Genomic DNA, 24,598 nt, shown 5'->3' with positions numbered 1-24,598 from the left:
CTTACAGCTTCTAAGCAGATTTATTAAATAGCAAATAAACAAATTAACAGAAGCAATGATGGTTTAGAGTAGTTAAACATACCCTGGATGATAACTTTTTTGGGTTTTTGTTCTGAGTTGTCCATGAATTTACTTCTTTACCTTTCTATCTCTATTGGCTTCAGATGAACTATTCAATTTGAACAAGACAAATTGAGAGATAATATTCAATAGAAAACTGGTGCAAACAAAACTAAATTTATATAAAGCAAAAAATATATGTCTCCGCATCAAATTAATTCTCAATCTAACACAGATAGATATTAGCAGTGAGCAGCTTACATCCTCCTTTTTTGCAACACACTTGGCCAATGCACAGTCGATTCTAGCCCCACTTGACCCGGAGATGCAACACAGTTAAAAGTAACTTTTATTTTAAAATGCCCAAGGTCTTCGGCAGCCCAATAACTACAGTCACCAGGTTTGTAAATTTAAACACAATTATCTTTTTATTATAACAAATATAACTGGCTAACTACTATCAAATCTCATTCCCCCCTCTTTAAATTGCCCCACCCTCTACATACAGACAAACAAACACCGAGGGGAAAGAGGGGTGTAAAATAATAATGAAAGCAAAAGGATAAGAGTCTTTGTTTCAGATGGAGGTCTTACAGTTAATTTCTTTCTTCGGTCTTGGCTTTCAGGTGGATATTATCTTTTCTTTCAGTTTGTAATGGATTTCACTGTAAGCTCACGGAAATAGCAGGCAACCAACATTCGAAAGAGCCGACTTCATTCAGGGTCTAGCAGCTTCTGCCTTCAGGCAATAGGCAGCTGCTTCCACCTTGAGAGTTCAGTGGCTTCTCTCCGAAAACCCCCACCTGACAGGAACCAATTGTTGGTTGCTGAACAGAATACTGTCTCTGGCCAATCCATTGGCTATCAACCAATCGATTGTAACAAACCACTCCAATCTCTGGGTGCCATAATGTCTGGGTTCTTCTGCCTAAAATACATTTATAACACACTGTACAATTTTGACACTTCCTTACTTCCTCTGCTCGACTTTGTCTCATTTAACGATCCATGGACCAAAAACAATAGAGACAAAATCAAAGAAAAGGGAATCAATAGGAAGGGCTCTTATACTTTAAACATATGGCCAGACATACTGGGCTGAACTTAACTTTAAAACATGGGTGAGTTTGGGTCTTTGGTTTGTGGGGGGGGGGGTGTTATATTAGATGTTGATGATTTTCTCAAGTCACTCATGTCTATATAGTTAAATTTAGATCATAAGATGTTAAATCCATTGAACAACTATGCACCGGCAGAGCTCATTACACCCAGTCAAAGCATTTGAAGAAATATTGCTTACTATAATTGTTCTATGGATGCAGGTGATATTGGTAATGCTGCATTTATTGTCCATTTCTACAATCCTGAATGTACAATTTTGACTTGAGACAGTTGAAGTTTGTATCGGCATTTCAGTAAAAACACATCTATTATGTTGGAATTTATCGGAGCCCAAAAGTGATTGGCGGCCAGGGAGCCTTTGCCTTGGAGTGTGATGGCCAATTTGATTGATCACCCCCTGAAAATAGAGTGGTGTGTCAAACGTCAAACTATTAGATCCTTATTCCCTTAAGAAATGAGAAACAAAAAGAAGGGCGTGGTCTGGGACAGCTTTGTTTGATTTGGCAAGGACACCAGGCCCAGATAGTGAAGGGGTTTTCTTCAAACCTAGGGCTAACCAGTTTGAGAAATTTCAAATACATTATATCATATAAAATAAGCGAAAATGCTGAATAAACTCAGCAGGCCTGGCAACATAACGAGAGAAGCAGAGTTTATGTTTCAAGTCTGCATGACTACTCCAGAAAGTGCACTTGGCCTCTAGCAGGGAGGTTATGATGTCTATTATTACATGGAGCGCACTGACTTTGAAATTAAAGGGAATTTAATGTCATCTTAATGTTCCCTTACTGTTTGTAAAGCAAATCAGCCTGTTAACGTATAATTGGCCTTGTTTAACTAAAGTGTTCATCTGCCTTTCCTAAGATTAGAGAAACACGTTTGGTGGCTTGATTATTTACAAGGGATTTCATTGTCTTGATTCCCAGGTAATGTTGCTGTATGACTGGTTGTTGGACAAGGGGGGGGGGGTCACAAGGGTTATGAGGTCTGTTTATATGGACCCCAGTGGTACTTCTTAACCTTGTGAGAATATCTAATTCAGACATGTCATTTGTAGCTACTTGTATGTTGTTCCAAATTGTCCATTCACCAGAATCTAGCACAGTGATTAGCACTTTGCTTCACAGCGCCGTGGCCCCAGGTTCGATTCCCGGCTTGGGTCACTATCTGCGCGGAGTCTGCACGTTCTCCCTGTGTCTGTGTGGGTTTCCTCCAGGTGCTCCAGTTTCCTCCCACAAGTCCCGAAAGACGTGCTGTTAGGTAATTTCGACATTCTGAATTCTCCCTCTGTGTACCCGAACAGGCGCCAGAATGTGGCGACTCGGGGCTTTTCACAGTAACTTGATCGCATTGTTAATGTAAGCCTACTTGTGACGATAAAGATTATTACTACCTTTCTGTAACTAATGTAGTGATTAAGCTGTTGTAAGAATATATATTGCTGTATATATCCCTAAACGTTGTGCATACCTTGTATTATCTTTATGGTGAAAATGTTTTATTGGGAACTTTGTTTACAAATTTACTAAATTTGATGCATTTACAATATTTTAGTTTCTCTCTCCTTTGTCTTGTAATTCACTGTTAATATTTTAAAAAGTAACAAAATGATGTGTGATTGTTTACAATGTAATTCTATTTTTGTTGTTATGACTGAAGCTATTTCAGCTTATTCATGAATGCCCGCCTTCTCAACCTTGCCCCTTGCCTGAGGTGTGGTGATCCTCAGGTTAAATAACCACCAGTCAGCTCTCCCCTCTCAAAAGGGGAAAGCAGCCTATGGTCATCTGGGCTATCCTTTAATTCAGCTTATTGTTCAAAATGAAAAGTCTGGCATTAGAATAACTTCCTTATTTGCTGCATCAAAAAATGTTATACACCTGTTTATTGACTACTCAGAGTTCAGAGTCTAGTTTGAAAAGGAAATGGAAGAAAAAAGGGAAGAATGACAGCCCATGGGTAAAACCAACCAGGAAACGAAGACGGAAAAACCGGCCCAAAAGTTTTGATAGAGGTAACAGAAATAAATATATGGATGCCAAAATTAGGGCAGTAACTGGTGCATGCTATTTTTGATTCAAAGGAAGTTGACACTTTACCTCGTGCTGTGATGTAGGATGATGTTGGGTTAAAGTGAAAATTACCATCTGAATTTTTGTTATTTCAAATGACAATCCTATACCATAGGAAATTAGAATTCTGTTGTAATTCTCCATTGGATATTGGAATTCTGATATACCCCATTGAAAGTAAACACAAGCGTTGTGAGATTGAATGTTAAAATGTCGATAATCCAGTGCTGTATATCCTGTATCTATTCAGTACCTTGAATTTACAAGTTTTTCTGGTCTTGACAAACATTTTGCCAATGGTTGCATTATTATGGTGGGAGTAAAGGATAATTAAGTCCTTATATGCATTTTGACAATTTAATAACAGTTCACATTCACAATGAGCTTGAGATGGATTTCATTAATATGTGATGGGAAGTTTAGCCAGGCCCCTTCCCGCCCCTCTCCATAATGGGTGCCCGTAGATCAGGACCGTGGGGCTGAAGTGCAAACAAAAATGCAACAAAAGGTTTTTTAAATAACTGGAAAGGGTGTGCAGTCTAAAAAAAGCTGTACAAGCACTGCTCACTGGCTCCACAAGGCCAGGGCAGGCATCATGGGAGTTGGCAAAACAATGCAATCTATGGTTGTATGGGACTGCTGCGTGCAACACCCTCCACCCCAAGTCCCCAATGTTAAGGGGGTGGATTTCTGCATAGAGGGAACTGAACTGGAGACCTCTGCTGCCAGACGGCAACAAAGCATGCAAAGGCATGTCTGGGCGACAGGCGAGAGCAAGGAAGTGAAGGGCGTGCAGCAATTGTCCATACAGCAAACCCCTCTGTACAGTGCAAAAGGACAAGGAGGGCATTTCTGTGAGGCAGCTCGAACCTATGGGGATCCGGTTCCCAAGGGGGCTTGGGGCCAATATGAAATTTCATCCGAGCAGGGGTGCGCTCTGACAGGAATTCACCATAATCTGCGGCGTCTCGAGACTACGCGTTCCATGTGCTCAGAGCTCGGCCATCTTGAGGTCGCGGATGGAATTGGTCACGAGCCACTCACCGATGCACCAACTCAGGGTGTCATCTAGTCCACTCCCCCGCCACCCATATGGCCCCGATCCTGGTCGCACCCCGCAGCCAGAGACTGTCACTCTGCCAGCCACCTGAAATGGTGGAGGTGCAGATTCCTGAGCAGTAGCTCTCTGACGACAGCAGATGATCCCTCTTGGACAGCAGGGCAATAATAGCCTGTGCCACGAAAGGAGCATCTCCCCAATCACGATACACTCCTCCAGGACCCCCACATAATCGGTCCCCAGGACGTCCCAGAATACCCTGAAGAACTCCACGGTCAGCCCGTCCGGTTCTTGGGCTGACTGAGATGTGGTTCAAGACCTGCTTCACCAACTCCTAGACCTTGGATTTCCGCCTCTTTGCCAACCCCCTTGCATACTGCTGGCTGAAGACACGGATGTGAGTCTTGCCCATGTCCCACCATAGCCTCATGGACGGCACGGTGGCACAGTGGTTAACACTGCTGCATTACAGTGCCAGGGACCCAGGTTGAGTCACTGTGCGAAATCTGCATGTTCTCCCCGTGTCTGCTTGGGTTTCCTCTGGGTGCTCCGGTTTCCTCCCACAAGTCCCGGAAGACGTGCTTGTTAGTTGAATTGGATATTCTGAATTCTCCCTCAGTGTACCAAAGAGGCGCAGTCAGGGATTTTCACAGCAACTTCATTGCAGTGTTAATGTAAGCCTACTTGTGACACTAGTGAAGATTATTATTATTAAGGAGGGGAACTCTCCTTGCTTCCTTTACCAGCCAGCCCAGAAATGACAAAACTAGTCCGGGAACTGCTGGTCCTCCAACAGCCAGTTATTAAAGTACCAATACACGGACCCCTCCCGAACACAAGATGGGGCACGTTCCGCCCACACCGGGCAGTGGTCCGAGCAAGGCACCTGCTGCATGGAAACTGACTGAATGCCAAGCAGCTGTGCCTTTGAAATGTAAAGGCAGTCTATTCCGGATGCTCCGACTCCTGGTCTCACAAAAGGGAACACGCTGGAGTCAGATGGAGATGTCGCCAGATGTCTACCAAGTTGAATGACCTGATCAGGTCCCTCAATTGTACCACCACTGACATGCAGCGCTGGGTACAGAGGGTGCAGTTAAAATCTTCCCCAAGGTCGATGCGGTCTCCCGCATCGATGGAGCTTAGAAGATTGGACACTTGTTTAAAGAAAGTAGTTTGCTGCTGGCCACCCAGGGGAGCATAGACATTCACAAAGCGAAGCACCACACTGCCCTCAAGGACCGGCCACACACAAGATCTGCACTGAAAATGGGGAGGGGGCAGTGAGATAGCAGCCCCCGCCCCCCACACACTTCAGGAGCCACCCCGCCAGAATTGGAGGCCAGGTGACTCTTGTAGATGGGGTGGATGACATTGCCTGTATATGCATTCCTCTACTGGCATATTAGGGTGTGAGTTGCATTTCACCCTTACTTTTTTTGTCACAATTGAAGGATGACAGGCCTGCATGAGTATCATTGACAGGGCTGCAGGAGTAGCATTGACCTGAGAAGCTGCCACTGCTGCATAGGTAGCCCTGGAGGTATTGCCAGTGGCGAAGATGGTGCCGCCATTAAATGTTTTTTTCTGTTTGTTGGTGGGAAGAGCAAGGAGTTAAAATATTTCTCCCCTAGGTGTTATGGTTATTGAAAGAGCAAAAAAAAGAGACGAGAGTGAAGCACAGGATGGCAGATGAGGAAGTGGCATAGGATGGGTGCGTGCCCCAAGTCAGGTGGAGGGAGGTTGGTTGACTGGTTCAGTTCTTCCATTTGGGGAGGGGGGAGAAAGGAGTAAGGATGAATCTTCCGCCAGGAGCCTGGTTCAAGCCCAAACTGAAGGCACGTGTTTTTTTTCTCAAACTGTGCTCCCTTCAAGCTGTGGCTTCAGTATTCCCCATTGGTCTCTTGGAGTCTTAGGCCTCAAGCTCTCAGCACCTCCCAGAGGAGGGGCTGCTCCAGCAGCCCCTCCCTTCCTTCTTTCTCCCTTGCTTCTTTCTCTCTCCCCCCTCTCTCCTTTCTCTCCCCCTCTCTCTCTCTCTCCCCCTCTTCTCTCTAAGGCCTCAACTGTTTTTAGTTACAAAGCCAATACGCAGAGTGCACAAGGGAAAGTCCTGAATCCATCTCATTGCTTGCTCAAATTAAAATTCAATCCAATTCATGGTTCACAATTAGGAGCCAATCAGTGGCACAATTGACTCATCAAGGAAGTCAGTAAGAAGTCTGACAACACGTTAAAGTCCAACAGGTTTGTTTCAAATCACTGGCTTTCGGAGCACTGCTCCTTCCAAACAAACCTGTTGGACTTTAACATGGTGTTGTCAGACTTATTACTGTGCTCACCCCAGTCCAACGCCGGCATCTCCACATCACCAAGGAAGGGCCAGGGACCTGGTTGGTTAGGCAACTGGCTTCCCCTTATGGCAAGTGAGGCACACCTGATGTGTGTGAACCACTGCAATTAGCATGTCAACTTCATCCTTCGAGGGCACACTCAAGTAACACATTGATGGACGGATCATCCCAGGCTTTCCTCCATTTCTATTGAGGAACCTGCGAGGGTGATACCATTTTTGGGATGGAAAATTAGATTATATAGCTTTGTATTGGTACCCATTAATGGATAGTGTGATATGTGGAATTTTACCACGTTGACTTTCAAATCTTTGTGACTGCTGGCCGTTTAATAAACAAAATATTCTCGAGGGCTGCAGATTAAACGAGCCTTCCAACTTAAACAGCCAGCCAACTAATTAACTAATTCCTGATATCCTGGCCTCCATAACCAGTGGCCTTGAACTTCCAAACATCCCATGCCCTCTGGTTTCACAGTGCTTCAAGAGTGTTGGGGTTCATTCTCACCGTAGTTGCCCTTCGTACTGTGCAAAAGTCTTCAGGCCTCATGAGGATGGAATAAAGCCCTTGTCAGAGTTCCCCACTCTGCCCATGCAGCCTACAAATGGATCCCACCCACACCCAAGAACCTCACAGTCGCCCTCAGTAATGATCCTATGGGTTCGCCTGCGCCCACTTTCCAGCTGCCACTCTGGAAGGACAGTCCCTCAGTGGTGATGTCACCACAGGTCCAGCAAAAAGGACGCTGGAAACGCTGCCTACATACCACCTGCCAGACCCCCATAAACCTAAATGGTCTTCCAGCCATGCAGGGTTGCTGAGGTCTGCGAGCGACCCCAACCCCGAAATGCCGATACTGAACCTTGCCGGCAGGGCTTGCTCATGTTCTTATTATGTACTTTATAGAATCACAGAATCCCTACAGTACAGAAGGAGGCCATTCATTCAGCCCATCAAGTCTGCACTGACCCTCCGAAAAGAGCATTCCACCGAGGCCCACTCCACCACCTGATCCCCTTAATGTAACCTGCACATCTGTGGACACTAAGGGGCAAATTTGCACGGCCAATCCACCTACCCTGCGTATCTTTGAACTGTGGTAGGAAAGCAGAGCACCCAAAGCAAACCCATGCAGTCACTGGGAGAACGTGCACATTCCAAGCAGCCAATCAAAGTCGGAATTGAAACCGAGTCCCTGGCACTGTGGGGCGGCAGTGCTAACCACTGCTCCACCAAGTTCACAGACTTTTGTGGCAGAATCCTACTTGCGAGGGACCTGAAAAAATCAGGAACTGTGATTCTCATCGTAATTTCCACCCGTGTTGCAGTTCTCGCTGACTGCTGATGCTGGCTCAAAATACCACCACCCTTTACGTCCACAGAATTAAATAATGGTTGGAAAATTCTTGTGGGGGGGGGGGGGGGGGTGGCTGCGCGGGGAGGTGGTGTGGTGTGGGTGCTTATGCCCTTCTTCCTGCCTGGTCGCATGTCCCCATAACATCAAAGAGACAGGCATCAGGTTCTACAGAATTGCTGCCTTTCTTGGTGTTTGGGCTATCCATTGTACCCACCTGTCACTGAAGGCTACACTTGAGAAACCTGCCTGTTTTATCAAAGATAGAACAATCACAGAATGTACTAACTGCACTATATATAGATTATATTCATAATTAAATGTTTGTCATTGATGGGTGAACCGTGTGTCAGCTGCATTCCTCTAACATAACATCACCAATAGAATATTCAGTAGAATTTAAATTCAAGAAACCAACGAGCAAATATTAGTCATTAATCTTGAATTCAAGCCCTCATTACGAAGTTAAGAATTCCGTGACCTACTGAACTGCACTTGGCGAAAACAACACTACAGGTAAGAAAATGTTTAGGGGCTTTAATTTGAGCAGAATATGCCTCCAAATCCTGGCTGTTTGATGGTTAAAGTGTTTGTATAAACATCTGAGTGTAAATCTAACTTTTTACAGGGGCCGAAATAGAGACTCAAGCTCTGACAGATAATAATGAGTATACCGAGATGCCCCTTAGCTCACTGAACCTCCCTGCAGGTGGCCTATTCTCTTCACAGTCTACAGGTAAAGTTGATATATAGGTTTGAAAGTTTTTTTTTTGTTTTTTTTTTGTCAACTTGTTTCCAAATATACAGCCACAGTTTTTTAAAAATTGCCATGAAGGAACATTTGAGAAATGTAGATTTTAGTTCAGTTGAATTTTGCATGACTTGTGTGAATGCTTTCAACCACTCTTACGATTATTTTTATACTTAAAAAAAGAGTTTGAAATAAGCAGTTTGCATATTGTAATTGTACGCAGGTATTTCCCAAAGCTCTGACTCAATGGAACTAGATAAGCTACAGGAGTTACCTCTTTGTAGCTGTCGAATGGAAACACCAAAAAGCCGAGAGATTGTTAAACTGGGTAACAATAAGTGTATGGCCACTGAGAATATAGACCAAGAGGTAAGAACCACTGAGCACAAATTTGCGAAAGAAATGGTATGGACAAGTTTATGTTGGTTGGATTGTTATGATTTTCATAACATCTGAATTACATTTAACTTTACGTTTTGATTATTTATCAAACTAATTTTCCTCCTCGGCCGATAAAGTTGAAATTGTACTGAAAATTATAGACTGGAACGGTTTCAAATAATTTTTTTAAAAATATACCTTTCTGAAAGAATATGAATACTACATTTAGGATAATGCACTTTAATTTCTTGAAGAGTTATCAAATTGAAGGATAAAAGAAAATTACTGTGGATGCTGAGATCTGAAACAAACACCGGAAATGCTGGACCACCTCAGCAAGTTTGACAGCATCTGTGGAGAGAGAACGGAGCTAACGTTTCAAGGCTGGATGACTCTCTGTCAAAGCTTTGACGAAGAATCATCCAGACTCAACATTAGCTCCAGAGATGCTGTCAGATCTGCTGAGATTGTCCAGCATTTTCTATTTTTGCAGCAAATTGAAAGATACTGCTTCCAGTAGCTTTAATATTACTTCGTCATGTTTTTGGAGTTATGTTTGAGGTTTCGTTGCAATCAAATGAAGTGTCAATAACTAGTACCAGAGTGTACATGTGCAAGATATAGTGCCATATCTTTAATATCAATGTATCCTTCTGTTGTGATGACTCATCCTTGGTATTTCTTGGTGAGCTTTTGCTGTGGCTTGTGGAATAGAAGTTCCCTGCATGTGTACTCTGCGTAAATACTGAAGTGCACCACACATGCAACAGACCTGAAGACATTTAGGTGCTTTTCTTTCTTTAAAAAAAAATAAATTTAGAGTACCCAATTTTTTTTTTCATAATAAAGGGAAATTTAGCCAATCCACCTAGCCTGCACATCTTTTGGGTTGCAGGGGTGAGACCCACGCAAACATGGGGAGAATGTGCAAACTCCACACGGACAGTGACCCAGGGCTGGGATTGAACCCAGGTCCTCAGTGCCATGAGCCAGCAGTGCTAACACTGTGCCACCATGCCAACCATGGGTGCTTTTTCAATCAGCTCCCCATTAATTTATCTTCAGTTTGCTCCAAAGCTTGCCCACCTAAATGGTTTGATTGAGATATGTTTAGTAAAGGCAACAGAGTCAGTCGAGTAAAAATTAAGTACTGGTTTATTCACAATAGAAATGTATATACACACACAGGACCTGGTTAGGTTTCACTGGTCCTTTCTGGACGCCTGTTCTAGTCAGGTCACCTTGTATATAACAGTCCCAGCTCCGCAATTAACAGGGGAGTGCATACTCATCGAGCCACACGGGGGACTATCACCAACCCTGTATTGTGTTCCCCGTGCGGGATACTGCAATACGCTGACTTTAAAATAAGCACAGTATCCATTACAAAGTCGAGAATCTCATATATGTGGAGATATTTTAGGATAATATAACACATCGCCTAAAAATCTTAATTTAACTTGTGCACTGTTTTACAAACCCAATACCTTGTGTCAAAACTTGAATAGCCAGGTGGTGAAGGATTGAGTACTGGAGCCTAGTCTTTATCCACTTAAAAGCTTTTGCTTTTACTTAAGAGGGAAATTTTGTAAACAGTGCATTTCCAACATAAAAAACCCTCGTTCAGCCTGCACATATATCCATCTATGCCCTTACAAGACCACCACTTGAACACAATTTTTACATTTTTTTTATACAAACAATTTTATTGAGGTATCTTTTGGCATTGTAAACAGTTACAGATAATAGAAATGTGCGAACATCAATATAAAACCAATACTTCAATCAAACCATATTGCACATGTCCGCTCCTCTCCCCTAGACACTACCCAACTATTTATCCCTCCTACTCTACTCTAATCTCCCTCCTCCCCCCGCTGATGTTTACTCTCCCGCGAAGAAGTCGATGAATGGTTGCCACCTTCGGGCGAACCCCAGTACAGATCCCCTCAAGGCGAACTTAATTTTTTCCATACCCAGAAAACTTGACATGTCCGAAAGCCATAGTTCGGTCTTTGGGGGTTTTCAGTCCCTCCATGCCAGCAGTATTCGCCGCCGGGCTATTAGGGAAGCAAAGGCCAGAACATCTGCCTCTTTCTCCCCTTGGACTCCCGGGTCTTCCGAAACCCTGAAAATTGCCACCCCTGGACTCATCACCACCCTTGTTTTCAGCACCCGGGACATGACTCCTGCAAATCCCTCCCAGTATCCCCTAAGCTTAGGACATGCCCAAAACATGTCAACATGGTTCGCTGGTCCTCCCGCGCATCTAGCACACTTGTCCTCTACCCCAAAGAATTTGCTCATCCAAGCTACCGTCATGTGGGCCCGGTGAACGACCTTAAATTGAATTGGCCGAGCCTGGCACATGTTGCGGTTGAGTTTACCCTACTCAGGGCTTCCGCCCACAGCCCGTCATCCATCTCCCTGCCAAACCCCTCCTCCCATTTGAATTTCAGTTCCTCTGTCTGGGACTCTTTTCCCCCTTCATGAGCACCTTGTAGATATCCGAGACTCTACCCTCTCCTCCTTCTCCTCTAGAGACTATTCTGTCCTGGATCCCTATTGGCGGGAGGCGTGGGAAGGATGGGACCTGCTTGCGTACAAAGTCCTGCACCTGTAAGTACCTAAAGTCATTTCCCCTTACCAGCCCAAATTTCTCCTCCAAGCCCCTCAAACTCTCAAAGCTCCCCTCCAGGAACATATCGCCCACCCCCGCCCGCCGCCATGTTCGAAACCCTCCATCCATGTTCCCGGGGGCGAATCGCTGGTTATTGCATATTGGAGCCCAGACAGACGCACCCACCCACCCTACATGCCTCCTCCACTGGCCCCATATCCACAGGGCCGCCCCCACTACCGGGCTGTTGGAGTACCTGGCCGGCGACAGCGGTAGGGGAGCCGTGACCAGGGCTGCCAAATTGGTGCCCCTGCACGAAGCCGTCTCCACTCGCTCCCAGATAGACCCCGTACCCACCATCCACTTCCTTATCATGGCTTTGTTAGCCGCCCAGTAGTAGTTGATCAGACTCGGCAATGCCAGTCCCCCCTTGCTGCGGCTCCTTTCAAGCAACGCCTTCTTCACCCGCGGGGATTTTCCGGCCCAGACAAAACTCATGATGATTTTGCCAGTCCTTCTGAAGAAGAATCGTAGGATAAAGATCGGGAGGCACTGGAAGATGAACAGAAACCTAGGGAGGATTGTGATCTTTACAGTCTGCACCCTCCCCGCAAGTGACAGCGGGAGTGCATCCCATCTCCGAAACCCCCTCTTCATTTGTTCCACCACCCTAGTCAAATTTAACATCTGCAACTGCCCCAGTCTCGTGCCACCTGTATCCCCAAGTACCGGAAACCTTCCTCCACCAGCCTAAATGGCAGCTCCTTCAGTCTATTCTCCTGGCCCCTTGCCTGCACCACAAACATCTCACTCTTGGCCATATTTAATTTGTACCCTGAAAACCGGCAGAACTTCCTCAATGTTTCCAGTATATTTTCCATCCCGGCCAGTGGGTCCGACACGTACAGGAGCAGGTCGTCCGCATAGAGAGAGACCCTATGTTCTCTCTTCCACCCCCCCCCCCCCCCCCCCAGTCATTCCCTTCCACCCCTTCGCAGCTCTCAACGCCATAGCCAACGGCTCTATGGCCAGAGCGAACAGCAACGGGGAGAGTGGGCACCCCTGCCTGGTCCTGCGGTATATTCTGAAATAATCTGACATCCTGTTCGTCCTAACGCTAGCTTTTGGGGTCTGGTACAATAGTCTGACCCAATTAACCAGTCCCTCCCCGAACCCAAACCGTCCAAGCACCTCCCACAAATAGCCCCACTCCACCCGGTCGAAGGCCTTCTCAGCGTCCATTGCCACCACTACCTCCACCTCCTTGCCCATCGGGGACATCATGATCACATTAAGCAATCTTCTCAAGTTAGCTGTCAGCTGCCTGCCTTTCACGAACCCTGTCTGATCGTCCCCAATCACCTCCGGTACGCAGTCCTCAATTCTAATCGCCAGGAGCTTGGCATCCACATTGATCAGGAAAATTGGCCTGTATGACCCGCAGGATTCCGGGTCCTTGTCCCGCTTCAGTATCAGCGAGATGGTGGCTTGCGACATCGTCGGTGGCAGGGCCCCTCTGTCCCTTGCCTCATTAAAAACCCTTGTCAGGACCGGTCCCACTATCTCGGAGAACTTCTTGTAAAACTCTACTGGGTATCCATCTGGTCCCGGGGCTATCCCCGACTGCATGGCCTTTAGGCCCCCCAATACCTCCTCCGCTCTAATCAGGGCCCCCTGCCCGTCCACTAGTCCCCTGCCTACGTTTGGGAAGGTTAGTCCATCCAGGAACCTATTCATCTCCGCCGGCTCTTCCGGAGGTTCTGAAGTGTACAACTTACTATAGAAATCCCGAAATACCTTATTCAGTCCTGCCGGGTCCTCCACTCTGCTCCCCTCCCCATCAACCACTCTACCTATTTCCCTGGCCGCCTCCCTCTTTCTGAGTTGCTGCGCTAGCAATCTGCTGGCCTTCTTCCCATTCTCATACACAAATCCCCTCGCCTTCCTAAGTTGTTCCACGGCCCTACTCGTGGATAGCACCCCCAGTTCCGCCTGCAATCTCTGTCTCTCCCTGAGTAGGTCCTCCCCCGGGGACCCCGCATGCTCCTCGTCTATCCGGTGAATTTCCCTAAGCAATCTGTCCATTTCTGCTCTGTCCGCCCTGACCCTGTGAGTCCGAATTGAGATCAGCCCCCCTCAGTACTGCCTTCAGCGCCTCCCACAGGGTCGCTGCTGAAACCTCCCCCGTATCATTCACCTGCAAGTAATTTTGCATACACTTCCGAAGTCTCTCACATATCCCCTCCTCCGACAACAGTCCTACGTCTAACCTCCATTGCGGGCGTTGGTAATTCGCCCCCCCGACCTGCAGGTCCACCCAGTGCGGGGCATGGTCCGAGATAGTGATTGCCGAGTATTCCGCATTCTTTACCTCCCCGACACAGTCCCTGCCCACGATAAAAAAAAATCAATCCTAGAATATACTTTATGAACATGCGAATAAAACGAGTAGCCCCTTCCCATCGGCTGTCTGGCTCTCTATGGGTCCACAGCCCTCATTTGCTCCATGAACCCTTTCATCTCCCTTGCCATTGCTGGGAGTCTACCCGTTCTGGGACATGACCGGTCCAGCCCCGGGTCAAGGACCGTATTAAAGTGTCGTCGTTCTCTCTCCCCCCCCCCCCCCCCATTATCAATTTATGTGAGTCTAGGTCTGGGACCTTCCCCAGCACTTTTGATAAAGTCAGCGTCGTCCCAGTTCGGCGCATATATGTTCACCAGCACCACTCTTCTCCCCTCCAGCTTGCCCCTTACCATAAGGACTCTGCCCCTGCCGTCTGCGACTCCGCCCTCCACCTCAAATTGAACCCGCTTATTGATCATAATTGCTACCCCCCTGGACTTAGAATCCAAGTCCGAGTGGAAGACCTGGCTGATCCAGCCCTTCCTTAGCCTAGGTTGGTCAGACACTTTCAGATGTGTCTCCTGCGACATAATTACGTCCGCCTTTAGAGCCCGCAAATGTGCAAACACACGTGCCCTTTTAACTGGCCCATTTAGTCCCCTGACATTCCAGGTGATCAGCCTGGTTGGGGGGCACCCCCCCCCCCCCCCCCCCCCCCCCCAAAAGCCGGTCAGCCATAACCTTTCCTGGGCCCGCCCCCGGATCATGCGCCGTGCCATTCCTGCCTCCCCCTTGACTAGCCAATCTGCTAGCCCGGTGACTCATCGCTCCGGCGCCCCCTTGTCTCGCTTCCATTGTTTCCCCGATCTCATCTCCCCAGCACACCATCCCCCACTCCGACCCACTGGAGCAGTCTCACTAAGATGGGAAAGATCAAACAAGATGTAAACATCAAACAGCACCGCGAGGCTGCTCTAGGTACAATGCTGTGTACACAGAAAAGTGTTAACCCACGTCCCTTTCTGAGCCCTGAAAAAAAATAACACCGCAATAACCCAGTACCCGTACCTCCCCCATCCGAAACAAACATAAAAACCATAGACATAAATGAAACAAAAGCCCCCAACCAGCATCTTTAATCCCCATTGCTGACCGGCCAACCTTTTGTTACAATACAGGCTCCAGCGCACTCAGAGAGCCCAACAAAAGGTACCCACCAGAACAGAAGAAAAAAAAGAAAAAACAAAGAGAGAAAAAAAAACAGAAAAAAAAGGAAAAAGACCCCCCCCCCCCAAAGCCAAAAACTGCCTTCATAAAATACACCACAAGGCACCTTTAAAGCAGTAAACAGTCGACCTGCAGTCCAGACACAGTAGGCGTCCCTTCAACCAGTAATTCTCAGACCCTAGCTTGCGTCCGTGGGTCCTTTTTCCGAGACCAGCCCCTGATCCCTCACAAAGTCCATCGCTTCTTCGGGCTCGGAGAAGTAGTGGTGTTGGCCCTGATGCGTGACCCAAAGACGGGCCAGGAAGAGCAGACCAAACTTCACGTGCTTTTTGAACAACACCTCCTTAACTTGTTTAAAGGCTGCTCGCCGCCTGGCCACCTCCTGGCTTAGGTCCTGGTAAATGCGAAGGATACTGTTTTTCCACGTGCTGCTCTTAGCCCACTGCGGCACCCGCTCCTTCTCCACAAACCTGTGGAACCTAATCACCATCGGACAGGGGGAACCCCCCGGACGCACCTGTCTCGCCTGTACTCTGTGTGCCCCCTCCAGCTCCGGCGGTCGCGGAAAGGCTTCAGTCCCCATCAGCTGCATCAACAGGTCCGCCACGAACGCTGTGGCATCAGCTCCCTCCGCCCCCTCCGGGAGGCCGATGATCCTCCGATTTTGTCTATGGGCGCTATTTTCCAGCTCCTCTACTCTTGTCCAGCAGTCTTCTCTGTCTCTCCTTCAACCCGTCGACTTCTAGCGCAGCAATCGTCTGCGCGTCCGCCTGCTCCTCCCCCGCCTCCCCCAGCTCCTTAACTTTTTTGTCCTGGGCATCCAGTCTCTGGTTCAGCTGATCCACTGCCTTCTGAATGGGTCCAAGTTATCCCGCTTCAACGACTCAAAACTGCTCTTTACTGCAGCATGTTTTCCAGCGCCTGCTGCAGCGCCGGGTCTGAGGTCTGCAGGTCCGCCATCTTTGCTCCCGGGTCAGCTTCCCCTGCACCTTGCCTTTGTCCCTTCCTCTCCCGTTTGCGCTGCTTTCTGCTCTCCCGCAGTTCCATGCAGCTCTGCTCGCTCCTTAGTCCCCCGTGGCCATCCTTTCACAGCCCCGTAAAACCGGGGAACCAAGTCCTCAAATCCCGCCGGAGTGAGAGCCCCCGAATGTGCGGCTCACTCACTCATTGCCGCCACCGGAGGTCCACTTGAACACAACATCCAATCGATACACAATAAACTCTCTGAGAATCTACATTTGCAGTACAATTTTAAGTAGTACAATTGAGGGAAGATTTTTTTTGTTCTTAAATTAGGATTTCAGTTTTGATACTTCTAGTATATGGAGAAAATCTTGTTTCACTGTACTTCTAAACAATCCATTCATTCAGATCTATCATAGAAATAAGTGTTCAGCTGATGCACTTTTGTGGTTTATTGACCATAATAATAAATAAATAAACAACTTGCGTTTATATAGCCCCCATCACAATCTCTCAAAGTCCCATTGCTGTACAGCTAATAAAGTACATTAGAAGTGTAGTCACTGTTGTAACATAATTAATACAGCAGCCACTTCACACACAGCAAGGCCCCAAAAGTCACAATGTGATAATAACCAGATAGCAATGTTGGTTGAGGGATAACTATTAGCCTGGACACTTCTTCAGGATAATGCCATGGGATCTCTTGCATCCAGCTGAGGGAAGAAGGTTTCTTGGTTTAATGCCATCCGAAAGAAAGCACCTGCAATGGGACAGAATTTTTGCAGCATTCCCACTTGATACACTGGGTGACTGAGTGTGCAGATCAGAGTTCAGCTGTGATGAAAATTTGTGCTCATAAAATTTAATTCATGGGTGATCAATTTAGAACAAAATCTGCAAATCTGCAGCTGTAATTTGCCTGAACGAATATTTCTTGCAGTTAAGTAGCTGTATTAACAGCGTGATCAAACAAGAGATGATGCGACCCTCCAATAAGGTGCAGCTAATGGTATTGTGTGAGGACCACAGATCCCGGATGGTTAAACATCAGTGTTGCCCAGGATGTGGATACTTCTGTACTGCTGTAAGTGTAGAGAGTTTCATATAATAGATAAGTACAAATATCGAGATGAAAAATATTTCTCTCTTACTTTGGTTCTTGACTGTAAAACTCAAATGATGCGTTTAATGTAGAGCAGAGATGCAAAAATATTTTTTAACATATATGTAAAATAATTGATCTGACTTTTTTCAGTTTCAGGTTAACTTGTAAGCCAAAAGGTCAATGTGATAAATGTGTTCATAGTTAATAACCAGAAAGTGTGTAAAACCTTTTTTCAGGTAACCAGAAGAGCTCTTTGAAAAAAGTGTATTATATTGAGCTCCATTTTTGTTCCCAAATTAAGAAGCAAAAATGTCCATATCCTTTTTAGTTTGAACATTTTACAGTCAACCAACAAACCGCTTAGGGATGCTTTGTGTATATTGGAAATTTTTATTAAGTGCCCACTAGATGGCACAAGAGGTTTAAAGGTGGATTTAGCTATTTTGGGCTCACAGTGGCAGAGGTAGAAAAGGTTTTTCAATTCCAGTTGACTAGCTATTTAATGGTTAAATCCTTTTATGCACTGGGGTTAAATTATTTTTGGACGTAACCCCCTATCTCATAGGAATTTTATTTCTTCCCATGTAGAGGTGTACGATCTTTGAGAGAGCGAAAAAAAGGAGGAAGCGCCGCTTCTTGCTTGCCCATAATTAATCAGAGGCATATACATCAGTGCAGTCGGGCCAAGTTGGAAGAATTTTGATTCCCTTTTCTCATGAAATACACATTGTATTCATTTACCTGACGACAAACATGACAGTAAAAGGGTTGTATTTTCAACCATCCTTAGATTCTGCCCTTTTTGCACACGGTTGTGAAGTGAATCTTCTGTTACTACTCTGTTACACACCTTTTGTTTATTGATTTATTTACACTACCGAAGCCTCCAATTTAACAAATAATGGAATTTTGAAGTTTATTTCTACCAGGATGATCCCCCTCCCCCCAACAAAACAATGCAGCAGACCGTTGATGCTTTAATGGGAGTGGGACAACTTGATTTCAAAACTAAGCATTCATGCTTTTACCACAGCTAGTTGTGGATGTGCTAAGCAAAGTTGTATCTCTGATGCTGGGAAATTATGAACATTTGGAAGTGCTAGTCAGATTTTATCATTTACCATTCTGTTTGTATGCAAAGAGGTCCGGAAGCATGCTGCTGTCAACCCTTTCAATCATTTTGCATCATGATGGATGAAAGTGGCATTTTAAAAAGTTATCCTTATTGAAAATGAAAATCGCTTATTGTCACAAGTAGGCTTCAAATGAAGTTACTGTGAAAAGCCCCTAGTCGCCACATTCCGGCGCCTGTTCGGGAAGGCTGGTACGGGAATTGAACCGTGCTGCTGGCCTGCCTTGGTCTGCTTTCAAAGCCAGCGATTTAGCCCTGTGCTAAACAGCCCCAAGTACTTGCCAGTTATGACAGGCATGTTTAAATTTATATTTTTTTCCAGGGGACCTTCATGGAATGCCAGCCTGATAGTACTATCTCGCACCGCTTTCACAAGAGTTGTGCATCTCATATGAATGGGTTGTCTTTCTGCCCGCATTGTGGTGAAGATACTATTCAAGCAAAAGAAGTTACCATAGCGAAAGCAGACACTACCTCTATGGTACCTCTCCCAACGCAGGAGCAGACTGTTGTTATGAATGGAAAAGCAGACACCACTACATCAAGGTAGGGCATCTTTGCTCAAATGATGATGCTGCTACCGAAAGAATTGCAGGCACTATGAATTTTAATCGATTTATGTCGTGCATATTTGGATCACGGTGAGAACAAGTTAATGAGTACTGTTGAATTTTGCTTTTTAGTTTTTTTCAAGTTCCAGTTAAACTAATATTTGGGAGAGAAACATTTTTTGCTTAGACACTTGCTAAAGTCCTTGATGTGTTTTTTTTTTTTGCCCTTGTTTACTTGTCTTTATATTGTTAGGGCTCAGCTAAAGGTTCCTGTGTCTTCTGAGATATATAATTGGATTTTGTGGGAAGGGTTTAGAATATATTGGATGATTTTCACATCGAGTGCTCACATTGAGTTTCAACGGTTTCTTTCAGTATTTATTCAACCAGAAAGTCAAGTAAAATTATTAACCCGGACCACTGTGATAAGATTCCTTTTTGATTAAACGTTAGGTGCTAATTCAGATATTCTTTTCCCTGTGTCCATTTCCAATCAATACTTTTGAAGAATGGTTAGCAACTAAAGGTGTTCGAAATAACTTTTAAATGGACCAATTCAAGTAAACCTGTTTTCCATTACAGCATTTATAATTCAGATATATCATAAGATAGAATCCAACAAACATTTACAAACACGCATATCTTCAACCATTAATCAAAATTGTAGAAGGACAAACATTTTATGCATAATGCAGCCCGCGTTTCTTGTGTTGCAGATGTACATTTTCTGGCCTTTATTATTTACCTAGAATTTTATTATATGGCTCATTATAATTTTCATTAAACATCTTAAAGATTACAAAATTCTTGTGTTTTGATGGTCGGTTGGGTGCACTAAAAATACATCATCTGAATTACAGTTCCTAAATTTTATTAAGACAGTTTTTAAAACATTAAAAAATGTTTTGAAAATTACGGGCAATATCTTCCGGCTATTCATACCGGTGGGATCTTCGGGTCTCACCAACGGTGCACCCCTGCTGCAGGCTTCCCGGCGGCATGGGGTGGATTCAATAGGAAATCTCTTTGACAACAGTGGGACCAACAGGGGTCTCCTTCCACCACCGAGAAACACGCCATGGGGAGGCCAGGGAATCTCGCCCTCTATCTTTATATTTCATCATGGGCTGAATTCTCCATTTGGGGACTATGTTCTCCTGCTAGAGATGGATCACCTCTGATTTGTTCTCGCAATTGGAGCAGAAAATCAGAGGCGATTCACTGTCCCTTGACTTACAAATTTATGCGTGGTGGGGATTGCAAGGGATTCCCTCGCAGATTCTGCTATCGGGCAGCCATATTGAGTGGGAGACCCCCCCCCCCCTCCATTACAGAGACCCCCACCAGAAACTTTCCCATTACAGAGACCCCCAAAAAAGAGACCAGAGATCCCCGATTACAGAGCAACGACCTGGAAGCTAGAGTGCAATCCAAACCTTGGAGAATCGGGTGTCGAGCCCATTAATAGGATGCAAATGGGTCAATTTGACCTATTTTCATCCTCCTGCTGGTGTGGGCCATGAACCTCGATGCCACTGCCAGAGGGGGAACCAGAGCATCAGAAGGGCGCCGATCCCGTTTTTCTGGTGACCCTGGATTCTCCGCCATATCTGGAACTCCACTACCAGTGGCGGGCAATGGAAAATGCAGCCCTATAGCTTTTTAAGTTGGATTCTTGCTATAATCTACTAACTGAAGAGGTCTGTCCACATCAGGAATTTTGTCCTGGCACAAATTCAGGGGTAGGGATAAAACTCCTGCCTGTGCGTGCCATTCACTCAAGTTTTAAATCTTTGTTGGACATTGCCAAAACTTAATTTTAGCATTTTACTTACATTTTTGTGCGCTTTTTATTATGCTCCTGTGAGATGTTTGGGAATATTTTTTGCTTTTAAGATACTGCTTAAAAGGGAGTTGCTCCCATTTATTTTGTCTTCTACACCTTGGATGTTCTATATAATTTTGAAACTGTAGATTTCTTGCCTCTTTAAACATTTTATAGACTTGTCTGAGAGCAATGTTCAATTTCACCCATAATCTTGCTGTAAATGGGCAGCATGGTAGCACAGTGGTTAGCACTGTTGCTTCGCAGCACCAGGGTCCTGGGTTCAATTCCCGGCTTGGGTCACTGTCTGTGTGGAGTCTGTACGTTCTCCTCGTATCTGCGTGGGTTTCCTCCGGGTGTCCCGAAAGACGTGCTTGTTAAGTGAATTGGACATTTTGAATTTTCCCTCAGTGTACCTGAGCAGGCGCCGTAGTGTGGCAACTAGAGGATTTTCACTCTGGCTTCATTGCGGTGTTCATGTAAGCCGACTCTAATAAAGGTTATTATTATTATATGAGTTGTCACTTACTGGAAATAGCGTGAGGAGAAATGGTGAATATTTGGTGATCTTGGAGGTCGGTGGATGGGTCCAAAACAAAATCACAAAGCAAATATAGATTCTCGACTGAATTCTGTTTATTGGGCAGCATGTTCTTTTTAAAAATAAATTTAGAGTGCCCAATTCATTTTTTCCAATTAAGGGGCAATTTAGCGTGGCCAATCCACCTACCCTGCACATCTTTGGGTTGTGGGGGCAAAACCCACGCAAACACGGGGAAAATGTGCAAACTCCACAAGGACAGTGACCCAGAGCCAGGATCGAACCTAGGACCTCAGTGCCGTGAGGCAGCAGTGCTAATCACTGCCTCACCATGCTGCCCTGGGCAGCAAGTTCTTAAATGTAATTAATTTTTGTGTGAATAAACTGATATGTTTGACTTTACATCCAGTAACTTGAAGTCTGTTGGTGTTAGTCTATAGTCAGCTAATATTGTTCAAACAATTTTTGTAGCAGTGCTCGGATGAAAATGTCCATTGAAAATAAGTCTGAGAGTGCTATCTCCAAAGTAGCTGATAGTTCAGATACCTCCAGCCTTTCTACCACATTGAAATCGGGAGCAGTCATATCAGTTGCAGGTCTGCCAACTGGGCCTGGGAAAGAGACTATGGAAAGCATTCTTATTGCACTTGATACAGAGAGGTAAGCATTCAAAAAGTAACAGTTTACAATATAACAAAGATTAATGAACAGCCTTTTCTTTTTGAAATGAGGAATAATAAAAGTACTGATTTGGGAAAAGGCAAACTCCAAAAGTTCCAACAGAAAATTAATGTATTTATTTTCTCTTGACTTTCTGTGGACTCCATTACTTTGGAGTTGGCCAGGCAGGGCTCTGTCACTCTAGCTCTGTAACTGAATGTCTTAAGGACTTGTAAGAGTGGCATATAGTAGTTCTCTTCCTTGCTCTGTCCAGTTTAGGTGGGGTTACAGGGATAGGGCGGGGGAGTGGGCCTAGGTAGGGTGCTCTTTCAGAGGGTTGACTCGATGGGCCAAATGGCCCCCTTCTGCACAGTAGGGATTCTATTTAGAGAGCTGACATGGCCCATTCCTCTGGCACAGCTGGGATCTCAAACTTGAGGATCAAGGGTGTAATCCCTTAATTTACTTCAACATGTTGGATCACCATGGCTTTCTTGTGTCTGTTCACAAAAAATTAATGTTGCATTTCTCGAAATAATTTGCATTGGCGCGGATCTTCCAATTGCATTGGCGGTGAACTTTGAGATGTTTGTCGCTGTTGCACGTAAGAACCCAGAGGATTTATTGATTTGTGCACATGCAGAAGTTTCAAACTTCTAATGGGCAGAGATATGCTGCCCGCACCCCTTCACCGTTTCCTTTGACATGGACCCTGTCATTGAACTTAACCAAAGATTTACTCCAGGAAATGCTGTTAATCACAGGGGTAGATCTCCAAATCTATCAACAGCAGAAGCTGAACCACGTACTTAAAACAATTAACACCCTTCCCATCCTCCACCCAGCGTACAACCTTCACGCACATCCCCACTCTTTCACTCAGCCCTCAACCTTACACTCTCCTTCACTCAGCATCCAGTATCCACCCCAGCCCAAGCACTACCCCAGTGCCCCCAAACCAATCCATAACCACCACCCCACTTGTAAGAAACACTTGTCCACCTTTAATCCTTTCTGTAACATAAGACAAAATCAATGCAATCGGAGACCTAATGCATTTGGGACCAGCTGAGTCCACTTCTAATCCATTGTGTAGACAAATACAAAAACGTATTCAGTCACCTAATGTCTTTGGGTACAGCTATGTCCACTTATAATCCATTCGGTAAACAAATAATTTTTTAAAAATCAATGCGCTCAGAAACCTAATGCACTTTCCCATTTATTTAATTTGAAATACTTTTATAATTCAGGCCCAGACTTTTCCATGTTTGCTTGCATTAAAGGTTATGCACGCTCATAAAAGCAATTAAAAGGCTTTGAAAAATTACTAATAATTTTTTTAAATGTGCAAAAACTTTAAAATACCACCATAACACCACAAGCCTGCAGGAACTTATGGGGCATTCCTTGTGCTGCTGATATCAAAGGGACATGGCCTTGGTGCTTCTGCATCTTGCCACTAGGTCTTGTGACTGCCTTCATGGATGTCTGCACCCTCAGTGGGACAAGGAGTTCCTAAAACTTCAGTTCTAAAAGGTAAGAGCACAGTTTTAATTGTGGTTAATGGTGAGGCCATGGCACTTGCCACTGACCCGAAGAACTAGGTCATTCATGTTAATGTCTGAACATATTTGAAAATCTCCTTTCTTCGCTTGGTGAAGAAAAACCTCTCCCAATATAGCACTATGATGTGGAAATGCCGGCATTGGACTGGGGTGAGCGCAGTAAGAAGTCTTACAACACCAGGTTAAAACAACAGGTTTGTTTCCTGTGTTATTGTTTGAAACAAACCTGTTGGACTTTCAACTGGTGTTGTAAGACTTCTTACAATATAGAACTAAGCATTCCGATAAAGCTCTAGGTGCGATTTCATGTCTCTGTTCAGAGTTTGCTTATTTGATCTGGTTCCCAGCAGCTGGCATGTTATATTAACAAGGCAAAGGTGAGCACATCCACCCTCACCCCCAGCTGCAGTCCTGGCGAGTCTGATACTCCGAAAATTGCCACCAACGACATGGCTTGGTTCCAGACCTTGAATTGGATCAGACTATGCTGAGCACAAGCGGACATGGAGTTGATCCCGTGAAGGGCCTCGCTCCATACCTCAACATCCAGAACATAACTAAATTCAGTCTCCCATTTCACCTTTACTTCATTCAACCGAGCCGACTCCACTGATAGGATCTGGCCGTAAATGCACAAAATTACCCACCAAAGACAAAATCCTCTTCAACATGGAGGAGGGTGGTGCCAAAGGGAAACGGGGAAAAACCTTGCGCAAAAAATCGCGAATCTGAAAGTATCTGAACAGATTGGAACCAAGGTGTTGAAATTTCTCCGACAACTCCTTAACGTTGGCAGGCCTTCCCTCAATGAACAGGTCCCCAAACCCTCCCCACCATGACCTAAACGTCGACTCCAAACCCGCTGGCAAAAAAAGGTGATTGTTACAGACAGGAGTCAGCAAAGACAT

The 24,598-nt window shown here is 45.3% G+C and overlaps 1 protein-coding gene across 9 annotated transcripts in view; it reads left to right on the top strand.

The window, feature by feature from the left end:
• Positions 1-24,598, top strand: part of LOC140399108 (histone-lysine N-methyltransferase EHMT1-like) — a 206,042-nt gene that overhangs the window by 106,495 nt on the left and 74,949 nt on the right. For 7 of the 9 annotated variants that reach the window (XM_072488278.1, XM_072488283.1, XM_072488275.1 and 4 more), the window contains 6 exons: positions 3,082-3,196; positions 8,648-8,755; positions 8,994-9,139; positions 17,249-17,392; positions 18,868-19,091; positions 21,934-22,122. In XM_072488278.1, coding sequence (XP_072344379.1) covers positions 3,082-3,196; positions 8,648-8,755; positions 8,994-9,139; positions 17,249-17,392; positions 18,868-19,091; positions 21,934-22,122 — 926 coding nt within the window. The remainder of the gene's footprint in view (positions 1-3,081; positions 3,197-8,647; positions 8,756-8,993; positions 9,140-17,248; positions 17,393-18,867; positions 19,092-21,933; positions 22,123-24,598) is intronic. The other 2 variants (XM_072488276.1, XM_072488281.1) reach the window with 1 other exon arrangement.

The sequence above is a fragment of the Scyliorhinus torazame genome, chromosome 22 (assembly GCF_047496885.1).
Source record: "Scyliorhinus torazame isolate Kashiwa2021f chromosome 22, sScyTor2.1, whole genome shotgun sequence".
Taxonomy (NCBI): Eukaryota; Metazoa; Chordata; class Chondrichthyes; order Carcharhiniformes; family Scyliorhinidae; genus Scyliorhinus; species Scyliorhinus torazame.
This window is presented reverse-complemented; position numbering and strand designations above follow the sequence as displayed.